General features: G+C 40.6%; 1 protein-coding gene across 3 annotated transcripts in view; it reads left to right on the top strand.

Annotated features, from left to right (window-relative positions):
- The window catches only part of Slc26a5 (solute carrier family 26 member 5), a 56,001-nt gene that overhangs the window by 30,120 nt on the left and 13,208 nt on the right, over window positions 1-12,673 (top strand). Inside the window, exons 6-12 of one of the 3 annotated variants that reach the window (XM_074064921.1) lie at window positions 667-833; window positions 1,363-1,527; window positions 4,149-4,301; window positions 6,141-6,223; window positions 10,274-10,421; window positions 11,424-11,537; window positions 12,361-12,438. In XM_074064921.1, coding sequence (XP_073921022.1) covers window positions 667-833; window positions 1,363-1,527; window positions 4,149-4,301; window positions 6,141-6,223; window positions 10,274-10,421; window positions 11,424-11,537; window positions 12,361-12,438 — 908 coding nt within the window. Of the gene's footprint in view, window positions 1-666; window positions 834-1,362; window positions 1,528-4,148; window positions 4,302-6,140; window positions 6,224-10,273; window positions 10,422-11,423; window positions 11,538-12,360; window positions 12,439-12,673 lie in introns of those variants that run through there. The other 2 variants (XM_074064922.1, XM_074064923.1) reach the window with 2 other exon arrangements.

Genomic DNA, 12,673 nt, shown 5'->3' with positions numbered 1-12,673 from the left:
AGATAGATAGATAGATGATAGATAGATAGATAGATAATAGATAGACAGAAAGGAAACATGAAAAATATCATCTTTTCTGACAGAGCTCATCTGGGAAATTCTTCCATCACCCTCCTTCCTTTCTTCTCCCTTCTTCCTCCCTTTTTTCTCCCTCCTCTCCATCCCTCCTTCCAGGTAGTCCCAGATATTTACATGACCTAGCTGGAGTTTTCTTGCACATAGTGGCCTAGGCTTCAGCCTAAGATCTATAGCTCTCTGATGGAAGCTGTACCTGCCATCTTTTATTACCTAAACTCAGAAGTCACACAGTGTCACTGCTGATACATTCTTCTGGTTACTAGCAAGTCACAAGCCCACCCAGATTCAAGGAGAGAAAAACTAGATTACACCTCTTGGTAGGGAAATGTCAAGGTTCCAGAAGAGTATGTGGGAGGGAAGATACTGTTGTGGTCATGTTTGGAAAATGCAGTATGCACATATACCAGTTGCCCACACCAGTTGTCCCACAGTTGCAGGACATTCAAGGAGGGCAGTGCAGTCTTCTTTCAGGAATAAGTGGCTGACCCTACCTGTGTCTCTTACATCTTGGCAACAAGCATACCAGGTACACTGGGCATAGTTTCCCTGAACTCCTGAACAAGGACCATTCTTGCTTCATCATTTCAGGTCCTTTTGCTGTTATTAGCTTGATGATTGGTGGTGTGGCTGTTCGATTAGTACCAGATGATATAGTCATTCCAGGAGGAGTAAATGCAACCAATGGTACAGAAGCCAGAGACGCCTTGAGAGTGAAAGTCGCCATGTCTGTGACCTTACTTTCAGGAATCATTCAGGTAAGACTCAAAGATGGGAAAATGGACTCTGGTTTGTTCATCTACTAAATAGAAATGTCTTGGCTGGTCTCACTACAGGGAAGTCAGAGCTCAGGGTTCATGACACTCAGGAACACCAGTCTAATTGCATGCCTTATTTACAACTAGGGGTGACTAATGAGCTTTCATTTGGGCACTTTAGAGAACCCAAAACCAGGATTGTTGTCCTGGGAACATGACAAGCCTCATCTGTTTGTGAGGAATGGCCAATGATCACGTACCATGACTGATCATGTACCATGACTGAGCGTGTCGCTGGTCACAGGGAACCCAAAAGGAAGGAGTGTGGTCAAAGCTCTGTGGGACTCAGAGCCAGTGCAAACCTTCCATTGTTTTCCCTATAACCAGTGATTGATTTGTTAACCACTAAATTGCTGCAGGTACCAGTCTGTAATGTTAGAAAATGAACCAAGAAGAACTTATATGTTTTCTGTTGATCAGCGCATCCTAACCTACCATGTTGTTTGTTTCTTTGTCATTAAAAAAATAGTTTTGCCTAGGTGTCTGCAGGTTTGGATTCGTGGCAATATATCTCACAGAGCCTCTGGTCCGTGGGTTTACCACTGCAGCAGCTGTGCATGTCTTCACCTCCATGTTAAAATACTTGTTCGGGGTTAAAACAAAGCGGTACAGTGGAATCTTTTCAGTGGTGTATGTAAGTAAGCCACTCATGACTTCCTGGTACTGGACTTTCCTTCATCTTTCCATCTTCTCTTTTGTATCCTTTTACCTTCAAGACCTTTTACTTTTTTTAACCAATAATTTCTATAAAGAGAAAAGACTTAGTTATTCTAAAGCTCTCTAAGAAGAAATCTACAAGAAGTAAACCCTGTTATTGATATGTGATGCTGCCCATTTCACAAGGAAGTTTTGGTTAGGTCTTCATTTCGTGACTGCTCCATCACCCTAATTAAGTGAAAAGATAGCTTTTTCTTAAGACCACATTATGTTCTTCTTGGGTACTGACAATTAACGACCACAATGAAACACCTATCTCTTAAAAAACTGCTAACTCAAGGGGGTCAAAAAAGTATAAGTAGGTCTATAAAAATTAATTAATATAGTTGATAAAATATTCATATGCTGTATGCACAACTCAGAAGAAATATAAATTATTTGCAAGCACATGGGGAATGATGGTAGTGACTGATCAGGGTGAAACTGATTCTATGAAACTGATCACAAATTTTAAAGGTTCAACATATTTTCACACAGTGCAACATAACTAGAAATCAGTAACTTAATATAATTTTAAAACCCCCATACTTTTAGAGGTCAACTAATACATTTGTAAGTGGCTCATGAATAAAGAGGAAATTAGGAAATAATTAGAGCCTATTAAGAGTGAAATACCTGTAATTCTATCTACTTGGGAGGCAGAGATCAGGAGGATCAGTTAGAGGCCAACGTGGGCAAATAGTTGGTGAGACCCTATCTTGAAAATACCCAACACAGAAAAGGGCTGGTAGAGTGGCTCAAGTGGTAGAGCTCCTGCCTAGTAAGTGTGAGGTCCTGAGTTCAAACCCCAGTACCACTACCACCACCACCACCAAAAAAAAAAAAAAGTGAAATACTTTGATGGGCTGGAGGCATGGCTCAAGTGGTGGAGCACCTGCCTCTCATGTGCAGAGCCCTGAGTTCAAACCCTGGTACTGAAAAAAAAAAAACCTTTGGAGATATTGCTGTAGCCATTAAGGTATTTATTTATATGCCAGACACTATGCTGGGCACTGAGATACAGCAGTGAGCCAAGCAGACACAGCCCTCACTAACAGTCTAAGGAGAGCACAGTTGGTAAACCATAAATTGCAAAAATATGTAATTAGTTACAAATCATGTGAAGTGCTGTGAAGAAAAGGTAGAGGCCACTCTGAAAGTGTAATAGGGAGACCTCTATATTAGGCTTCTATGAAAAATCACTTTGAGGAAGCGACATTTAAATTTGAGTCCTTGATTGATTAAAATAGAATCAAACTGTTAAAATATCCCTAAACAAATTGTTAGTTTTCCATTGTAGCTGGTAATGTACTTTTTAGTCCAAGACTTCTCAAAATGCCTGTCAGGAAGAACATGCAACATGCAGGTATGCGTAGGCTGCTCTGGGCATCCGTAGGAAAGGGCTTGTGACCTGGGCCTGGAGGGAGCCTGCTTTGTGATGAGAAATGACCATGTTTGGGGACCCCAGACTGTGGTTCTAGGATATAACTGTATGACTGTCTTCTCTAACTTTCTTGGCCTTCTTTCCCAATTTCACACTCTGGACTCCAAAGCCCACCTGACTTCTTTTTTACCTGCTAACAATAAATTCACCCTCTTCAAGCTCCTAAAAGCTTTTCCATGTATTTACCTCTGAAATATTTTTCTGATGTCAACCCTTAATTCTTTCCCAGTGCTCACAACTTAGCCTCAGAATTATTCTCCTGAAACTTATAATACTTCATTGAGAAATTAACATATCAAAAAGCCTTAAGGTTGTTGCAAAAAATTGCACTTATAAAAGAAAAAAATTATAATTATAAAATTGTAAGATTAAGTGAAAATGCCTCATAATTGGTGCAAGTCACAAGACAAAGGTGTCAACCTAATTGAGAACCTTTTTTTCTTTTTTTCTTTGGTGCTGGGGATTGAAACCAGAGCCTTGCACATTCCGCTACTGTGCTCCATCCCCAGCCCCTGCTCCTGTGCACCTTCCCACCCTCTTTAAATTTGAACTCATCTGAGGTGTTTGAGATTTTAAATTTTTTTCTCTTTTTAAAAAATTTTTATTAGCATATAATGGTTGTACCGGGGGTACACTGTGACATTTACAAAAGTGCTTATAATATATCTTAGTTACATTCACCTCTTCTGTCTTTCTCCTTTGTCTCCCAGCCTCCCCTTCTTAGAACAATTTCAACAGGTCTCATGTTCCATTTTCATACATGAATACATAGTACTTCCACCATATTCCCCCTCCTTCACCCTTTCCTTGTGGAGATTTTTTTATCGTGGTAAAATATATATAACAAAATTTACCACTTTAGTTTAAATTGTACAGTTCAGTGGATTAAATATACTTACAGTGTTGTACAACCATCCATCTCCAGAGCCCTTTCATCATCAAATAGAGGCCCCACGCCAATTAAACAGAGCTTCCCATCTCACCTCCACCCAGCCTTGGCAACCTCTGGTCCACTATCTCCTTGACTTGCCTGTTCTAGGGTCCTCATTTATGTTAAGTCATGCAATACTGGGGTTGTTTCTTGATATAAACGTCCAATGTTCACTGTGTTACAGAGTACAGTTGCTGTGTTGCAGAATGTTAAAAACCTCAACGTGTGTTCCCTAGGCGTCGGGCTGATGGTTTTTGGTTTGCTGTTGGGTGGCAAGGAGTTTAATGAGAGATTTAAAGAGAAATTGCCAGCACCCATTCCTTTAGAGTTCTTTGCGGTAAGTCCACACAAACTGATGGCCTGTTTAATTCCACTACCACGTGCACTGGTTTCCACAAGGGATTCTGAAGTGGGGAAAGGGGAGCAGGGAGTCAGAGGATATTTCTTCTCTCAGTTCTGCCAAAAGAACTAACAGAAAGGTAAAAAGAAAGCATCAAAGTGTAAACATAACTGACTTTTAAAATATAGGTGACCATTCGTACAGATTTTTACCTAATTATCTCTGAGTGGTGGGATTTGGAGTGTTTTCATCAAATTTTTATTATCTCATTATTTTGCAAAGAACACATATTACTTTAATAACCCAAGAAAAATAAAGCTACTTCCATTTTGAAAAGAGTAAAAGGCAAATGGTCCCAGTCGTCCTCAGTTCCCTGGCTCTCTGAAGCCAAAAGAAATATCTAGTTAGGTCCAGGCATCTGAATGTATGTTTATGATTGACAGTAGCTTTTTGTAAAGAAAAAAAAGTATTTAATTGGAATAAACAATATTTTATTATTTTCTTAAGTAATCACAATTATTTATACATGTCTATTCTACTGCCTTCATCTCCTAGTCACATGGGTGGTTTTTGTTTTTGCTTTTTTTTTGGCAGTACTGGGATTTGAACTCAGGGCCTTGCACTTACTAGGCAGGGGCTATAGCACTTAAGCCATTCCCCATCCCTGTCTTGCTTTATTTATTTTTCAAATAGGGTCTCAGTTTTTGCCTGGGGCCAGCCTTGAACTCTGATCCTCCTGCATAACCTAGATTAAAGATGTGAGTCAACACACCTGGCCCATATGGGTCCTTTAAATCACAGCAACCACTGACCATCCACCTTTGCAAAGATGTGGCATTATTGAAAAGAACATCATGTGAATTAACGTTCTGCCTGTGACTTACCTCCAACTAGAGGTCCACCTGGCTGTACTGTTTGCCTGAAGTCTTTAAAATCCAAAGCACCTCCATGAACTCCCTTTGGTATTCAGGGGCTCCTAAGTGCATAGTTTGGGTGCCACAAAGATAAAAAGTAAAAGCTATAGGAAACCTGAATTGTATTTATCCTGTGAATTTAAATACTCTAGATACTCCCCCAGCTGGAAGTGCACAAAAAATGCAATTAAGGGTAAAAAACATGATTGCTACCCATAGAAAAGAATCAGCTTCATCAAAGGGGCCAGAAACACCCAGTCCAGACTCTGACAATAAACTTACCTGAGCATTGGTTTCCTGCAGTGGCCATCCCTATGAGGGACTGGTCCTTTCTTGACCAGGCCTAACTCCTCCTGTCCTAGACAACTGGCTCAAAGTGCTCTGTAAGCCATAATTCCCAGGGATGGAGCACACTGGATTCTCACCTCTGTTGCATTTCTCTTCCTGTAGCTCACTAAGGGCCGTGCTGTAAGCCTTAAGTAAATCTAGAGCCTGCCAGGCCAGGATGGCCTTAGTTATTTTTCAGGGAGGGTCTCACACTTTTGCTTGGGCTGGACTTGGACCAGGTAGGTGCTTCTCCTGCCTGCACCTCCTTCTAAGCTGGCCCTACTTGAGCAAGGTCAACCCCTGAGACATTTTATGGTCCCTTTCTGTTGCAGTCAACTAGCCAAACACGGCAGCAGGAACAGAGCAAAGTGAAAGAAAAGAATCCCGGCTTCAAGGAAATGTGGAGCCCGTTGTAGTTACATGGGGTAGAGCCATTAAGAGAAGTTAGACCTGCTAGAGACTAACCATAATTCCTCTCAACTCTGGGCAGGAAAAACGAGAGTAGATTTGGCCTGGCTAACAAATTCTTTGCAGCTTGTTTCTGTGACATTTGAATATTCATTTCTAAAGGTGCATTTGGATTTGTGTGTACTAGGTGGTGATGGGAACTGGCATTTCAGCTGGATTTAACTTGCAAGAATCGTACAATGTGGATGTCGTTGGAACACTTCCTCTGGGGTAGGAAAAGTATATATTTGAAGTGATGGTGTGATTGAAATAATCAATTGATCTATTGGTTCTCTCTCCTGGAATGATAAATGTTTTTGGGGGGCGGTACTTGGGTTCGAACTCAGGGTTTCATGCTTGCTAGGCAGGTGCTCTACCACTTGAGTCACTCTTCCAGCCCATTTTACTGTAGTTCTTTGGAGATAGGGTCTTGATTTTTTCCCAGGCTAGTCTGACCAATGATCCTCCTATTGTATGCTTCCCACTGTAGCTGGGATGAGAGGTGTACACCACACACCCAGTGTTTTCTGTTGAGATGGGGACTCCCAAACTTTTTTACCCAGGCTGACCTCAAACTGCAGTCCTCTCAGTCTCAACCTTCCAAGTAGGTAGGGTTATAGGTGTGAGCCACCAGCACCCAGCTTGACCTCCTTTTTTCCTACATATCAAATAGCTGAGGGTTTTAGGTGTTGAAGCATGCATGGTGTGTGTGTGTGTGTGTGTGTGTGTGTGTGTGTGTGTGTGTGTGTATTTCTTGTGGTTAAAGAAACAACACAAAATTTGCCTTCTTAACCACTTTTAAGTGTACAGTTCAGTAGTGTTAAGTAGCATAAAACAGATGGCTGGGATTTTTCATCTTGCAAATCAGAAATTCTACACCCATTAAACACCCTCATTCTCCATCCCTTAGTCCCTGGTAACCACCACTCATCTTTCTGTTTCTATGAATTTGACTACTCTTGGTACCTCAAATCAGTGGAATCATACAGTATTTGTTTTTTTGTTACTGGCTTATTTAATTTGGCATAATATCCTCTAGGTTTGTCCCTGTTGAAGCATGTGACAGTACATTTTCCTTTTTTAAGCTGAATAATATTCTGTTATGTGTAGAGTCTGTGTTTTGTTTCTCTATCCATGAGCACCTGGGCTGCCTATTGCTTGGCTGTTGTGAACAGTGCTGCGCAGGTGTGCAAATATGTCGAGACCCCGCTTTCAGTTCTTTTATGTGTATGCCCCAAAGTGAGATTACTGATTAGAATCTATAGCAGTTCTATATTGAATTTTTTCAGGAAAACCCATTCTATTTTCCATAGCACTTGTACCATTTTGTAATCCCACCAACACTGGGTAATGGTTTTTTGTTTTTCTTAACAGTTTTTAAAGTCTTTCCTTGAGTGACACATGAATTTAAATCCCAGCCTGCCACTTGTTAGCTGTGTGGCCATGGGCAAGTCGCTTATCCTTTCAAAGCTTTGGCTTCCTCATTGGCAGGCGGGGTAGTAGATCCTACTTATCCCCAGGGCAGCTGTGAAAGTGCAGGAGACCAAGCGAGTAGAGCAGGTACAGCACCACACCCACAGCAAGCGGTCAGCCAGGCTGAGTTCTGAGGCTCATTATTGACTGGGCTTTCTAGTTTTTGGTCATTCCCTCCTAACTGCTTTGTACCATCTATAGTATATAATCACATTTTAACACTGGCAATTCCCTTTTATATTTGAAGACACAAGAGTGCCCACCACTGCTGTTCATCTGTCTCTCTCTGCAGCTCTGGTTGTGTCTCTGGCTTTCTGTCTCTTGTACTGTTCTTCCATCTCTTTCTCTCACCATCCTCTTCTCTCTTCAAAACAACAGTCAGACATTGCCTGGATGTCAGATATTGATCCCTCAATCCCTGCCTGTCCTGTCCAAGAGTCTCTTGGGAGGCAGAGGGTGCAGAGGATGCATTCTAAGGCAGAGCTCACCCACAGAGTCATGGTGAAGGAGGAGGCTTGCACTCTACATGCAAACTTCAGCACAGAAAATCAGTTCCACAGGCAGGTTACTTACAATGACTCGGTGTGAAGCTGTGACACAGTAACACCACCTTGTTTTCAATTTGGATTTATGTAAAATACTTTTACATCTATCATCTCAGTTGATATTTATAAGAACCCTACTGAAAATACACTTTATTATCCCCTATTTTACAGAAGAGTCAATTTATTCTTATTTATTCAACATATGTTTATTGAATGTTTATTAGGAAGCAGTGACTGAGCAGTTAAAAACAAAAACACACACAAGGAAAAAAGTCCTTTCCTTCATGGAGGTTATAGTCTACTGGACACAGACGTTCAATCAATAAAGAAATAGTAAGAAATGCTGTGAAAACAAGTGAAGTCAAATAAGGGACAGGAGGGAATGGGGTTGCTGTTTGAGGGAGGGTGACATGGAAGGTGATATTTGAGAGACAGAGATGAGGTTTAGCAAGTTGTTGGTGACTCCTAGTCTGAACCCAGACCTTGGTCTTCTGATACTCACTTGGGTGCTCTTTCCATTACCTCACACCTGGGTCTCTCACACAGTCACGTGGTAAACATTAGTCTTTGATTGGATCCAATAGATATTCCTATTTGGTTAGTAGTTACAAAGAATTTCATTAAATGAGAAATTCTTACACTTAGATTTCTCCTTTTAAAAATAGGCTGATATGTTGAAATTCACATCACCATAATTTTATACCTAATGTCTTCCTTTCCCTATTGTGTTATACCCAAATATGTTGCCTTCCTTCTGTATGTGAGAGCTAAAGTTTATATATATATATTTACCTTTCTGAAACTTGGCTATTCGAAACCTTATCTTTCTGGAACTTGGCCCAAAACCAAGCAGATAACAAATACTTATCTACTTGCCTAAATACCTACAATAATACCATTTTTTATCTGTGGATCTTACTGCTATATAACCCTATAACAGTGGCTTAAAATAGCAACCATTAATTTGCTTCATTAATAATTGTTCAGTCTAGATTGGGCACAGCAGGAATACTGGTCTCCCTTGTGATCTCTCATGTGTCTGCAAGTGTTGGAAGGTGTAACTTTTGCTGGATGACCCAACAAATCCTCAGTCACATTTGGCAACTCAGCTAGAGGGGCTGGAACACCTGGGGGCTGGCTGGCATCTCTGCACATGGTGTCTGTGGCAGGGTTGACATACCCCTTTAATTGATAGCTCAGGCAATGAAAAAGAAAAGTGTAGAATTTGCCAGGCCTCTTAAGGCCTTACATGGCATTACTTCCACTACACTCTGTTGATCCAAGCAAATCAAAAGCCCATCCCCAATTCGCAAGAGGGGACACAGATTCCACATCAGTTGGGAAAAGCAGCATGTATATATAAGTGTGAGAGGAATTGTTGGTGACTCTGTTTGAAAGCAAGCTACTACCCTCTTCTGTACACATTCATAAATATATACACACTGCAGGGCCCAGAAAGTGACAGTTGGCTTTACTGAACTCATTCCAAAATATGTCCTTTTCTTATGTTCTTATTCCTCAAACCTGAACCTGGTTAATGCTTATGCAGCAAAGTGCAAGGGAACAACAACTAATTTTATAGTTAGACACCCTGCTTGACTTTCTATTCCATCTAGAAAAAAATCACTTAACATCTGAAAGCATCCCCAGAATTTGAAATTTTCCTTCTGTCACAGTGCTATGACATGATGAGAGAAATAGGTATAGAAAGGTAGGTTCTTCATGGTGTTTTTATACTTCATAAATGACCTAAAATAAGTTGCTTAACCTTTGCTATGCTTTCCCGTGTTAGAACACAACTGAAGGGAGAATTATGTGGGAAGAGTTAATAGACTCACCTCAGATAACAAGGGAGAGAAGTGCGTAATGTTACAAGGAGAGTAATTCTCCTCTAAATTAGCCCTTGTCCAATACTGTCCCCACTCCAAGACTGGTTCAGATGTCTTGTGGTTTCTGAGCACTCCACTGACCTTCTTTTCCTCCTGATTCTGTGTCTTACTTACACCTACCATCAGGGTGCTGTGAGGTATGAGGTTACTCTTTTTATAAATAACCTGGCATCTGATCTCTACTGATAACCCATCCCAGTAGAAAGCAGACCCTTTGCGGTATAGGCCTGGAAAGAACCTCTCTGTGTCAAGAAGAGTCCTCCTTGTTTGTCAAACCAGAGCAAACAAATGCCCAAGCATTGATCACCCCATTAGCAGATAATGACCCTCTCAAATTCTCCAACACCTGAGTTAACATCAGCTTGACTTTTCAGGCTACTCCCTCCAGCCAATCCAGACACCAGCCTCTTCCACCTTGTGTACGTGGATGCCATTGCAATAGCCATCGTTGGATTTTCAGTGACCATCTCCATGGCCAAGACCTTGGCAAATAAACATGGTTACCAGGTTGATGGCAATCAGGTAAAAGTCAATTTCCTACAGATGTTTCAGAGTGGTACAATCACCATGCTCTGTTGTAGAAGGCAAATGGACTAGATTCATCTATGGTGCTAGAAAAACCTTTATTTTGGTGATGGATCTTTTGAAGCATGCATTTGTTCCACACTTTAATTTCTTTCATTATTTACGAGAAGTGGATAATCAAAACCCTGAGGTATAAAGGGAGTCCTCCCTCACCTCATGGGCATGGGTCCAGCTAGAAAGTTCAGATCTCTGCTCTGAAGCTTATGGTTTGCCAGTCTCCCATAGATGTTTCCCCTATGTTTAAAGCTTACAGTCTGGGAGTAAACTATTTCTCCAGAACCATTTTTGTTCCACAGGAAGGCTTGTTTTTGTTCACTAAACTTCAGGTCTATGATTCATCACTCAAAATCCACATTATTATCTTTGATGCTTTCTTTCATAACATAGCTACAGATAAGATATTTAATCTGAACACAGTGAGCTATAATCTTGTCATGACAATGTCTATTTTGGCACTCTGTGTATTTCTAATGGAAGACCTGATGCTTCAAACTAGAAATCCCCAAAGTATCTCTAAAAGCAGGATTCAGTGGTCCCAGGAAGACACTGGCATGTTCTTGTTGATAAACAGGCCAGTAGTTATAAATCAAGAACTTTCTTTTAAACAACAAAATTATTTTCTCCCTTTTATTTCAGTTTTCTTTTTTTCAAACATTATTTGTGTACAGATTGTGTTTGGAAAATAAGGAGTGGATACGGATTATAGCATTTACCTCCAACACAATAAAAATCCAAAGTGTTTTTCTCCTACCATAAAATATGCCTTAATTTCTACTTTGAACTCATGCTAAAGAAATTCTTGTATTTGAAAAGAGAATGAAGAGACAGCCTATAATCTTGCAGATGTGTAATAAAGACAGTCATGTTTTTTCCCTGAAGAGTGACCAATCTGTCTTGTTTCTTTCTTTTTCTTTTTTTTTTTTTTTCCTCCTGCAAAAGGAGCTCATTGCCCTGGGACTGTGCAATTCCATTGGATCTCTCTTCCAGACCTTTTCAATTTCTTGCTCCTTGTCTCGAAGCCTTGTTCAGGAGGGAACCGGAGGGAAGACACAGGTGTGTATACTCCAAGCTTCTAAGAACTGGTAATTTGGGTGGCAATTAAATGTTAATCTCTTGATTCTATTCTGAACCCAAACAAAGCTACTCTGCCTGCAGATCCATGCTCCAGTGAGCTGTGTAGTGAATCAGAGAAAGGCATGATTGGTTGAAGCGAATCACAAGGAACTGAATCTATAGGAAAGAGGTATATTGTATATTCTCCAGTTAAATTGGAACGTTATACAGCACTCCGTTTGCTACCATTAAACCTCAAAGTTCAGACATGGGATATTGTCCTGAAAGCCTGAGACTGAGTGTGGGCAAGATGCCAACACCATCCAATAGAACTTTCTTCAATGATGAAAATGTTCAATCTTTGCACCATCCAATATGGCAGCAGCTTATGGTTCTTGAGAACTTGAAATGTGGCTAAAGCAACCAAGATCTGATTTGTTTTATTTAATTTTAGTTTGTAAAAAATTTAAATAGCCACATGTAGCAAGTGGCTACCATATTGAACAGCAAATGTTTGTCTGAACTCTTCTGTCCCTCCCTGGTGGGTCTCAGATTAGCACCAGACATCTTTCCCCACCTCTGACAAGGCTTTTCAGTCAGGGTATTTCAGTGTTTCCGTCTCTTTTTAAAAGCTGTAAGAGGAACCAACACTTCAAGGGGGACTGGGATAGAGTTGCAGGTTTATGTAGTGTTTCAGTGACTTATTTGAATCCATATTTTCTTGATTTTCCCACAGTGCTTATGAAAAGAATAAGAGCAGCCTAAAGCCTGCCTCTTACTGTAGTCTCCTAAAAGCCCCTTCCGTGTGTCTTCTCTCGTTAAGCTTGCAGGTTGTTTGGCCTCATTAATGATTCTGCTGGTCATATTAGCTACTGGATTCCTCTTTGAGTCGTTACCACAGGTGTGTAGTGTGGATTTGGTGTGTGGTTTTTTTCATGGGTAGAGATTTTGCTTTTATTTGTTTATATTTTTGGACTTTGTTAGAGGTTTTTATTAGAACTTTAGCAGAGTAGTATGGGAAAGGACCATGGCTAGGACCAACCAAGATCCTATTCCTAATCTACTGACAGCTACCACCAGACCTTGGGAAAACCATCTCAACTCTCTTTGGTCTCATTTTCCTTATCTGCAGCAGG

Source organism: Castor canadensis, chromosome 2, assembly GCF_047511655.1.
Source record: "Castor canadensis chromosome 2, mCasCan1.hap1v2, whole genome shotgun sequence".
Lineage (NCBI taxonomy): Eukaryota > Metazoa > Chordata > Mammalia > Rodentia > Castoridae > Castor > Castor canadensis.
The sequence above is the reverse complement of the archived record's forward strand: the minus strand, read 5'-3'. Positions and strand labels throughout refer to the sequence as shown.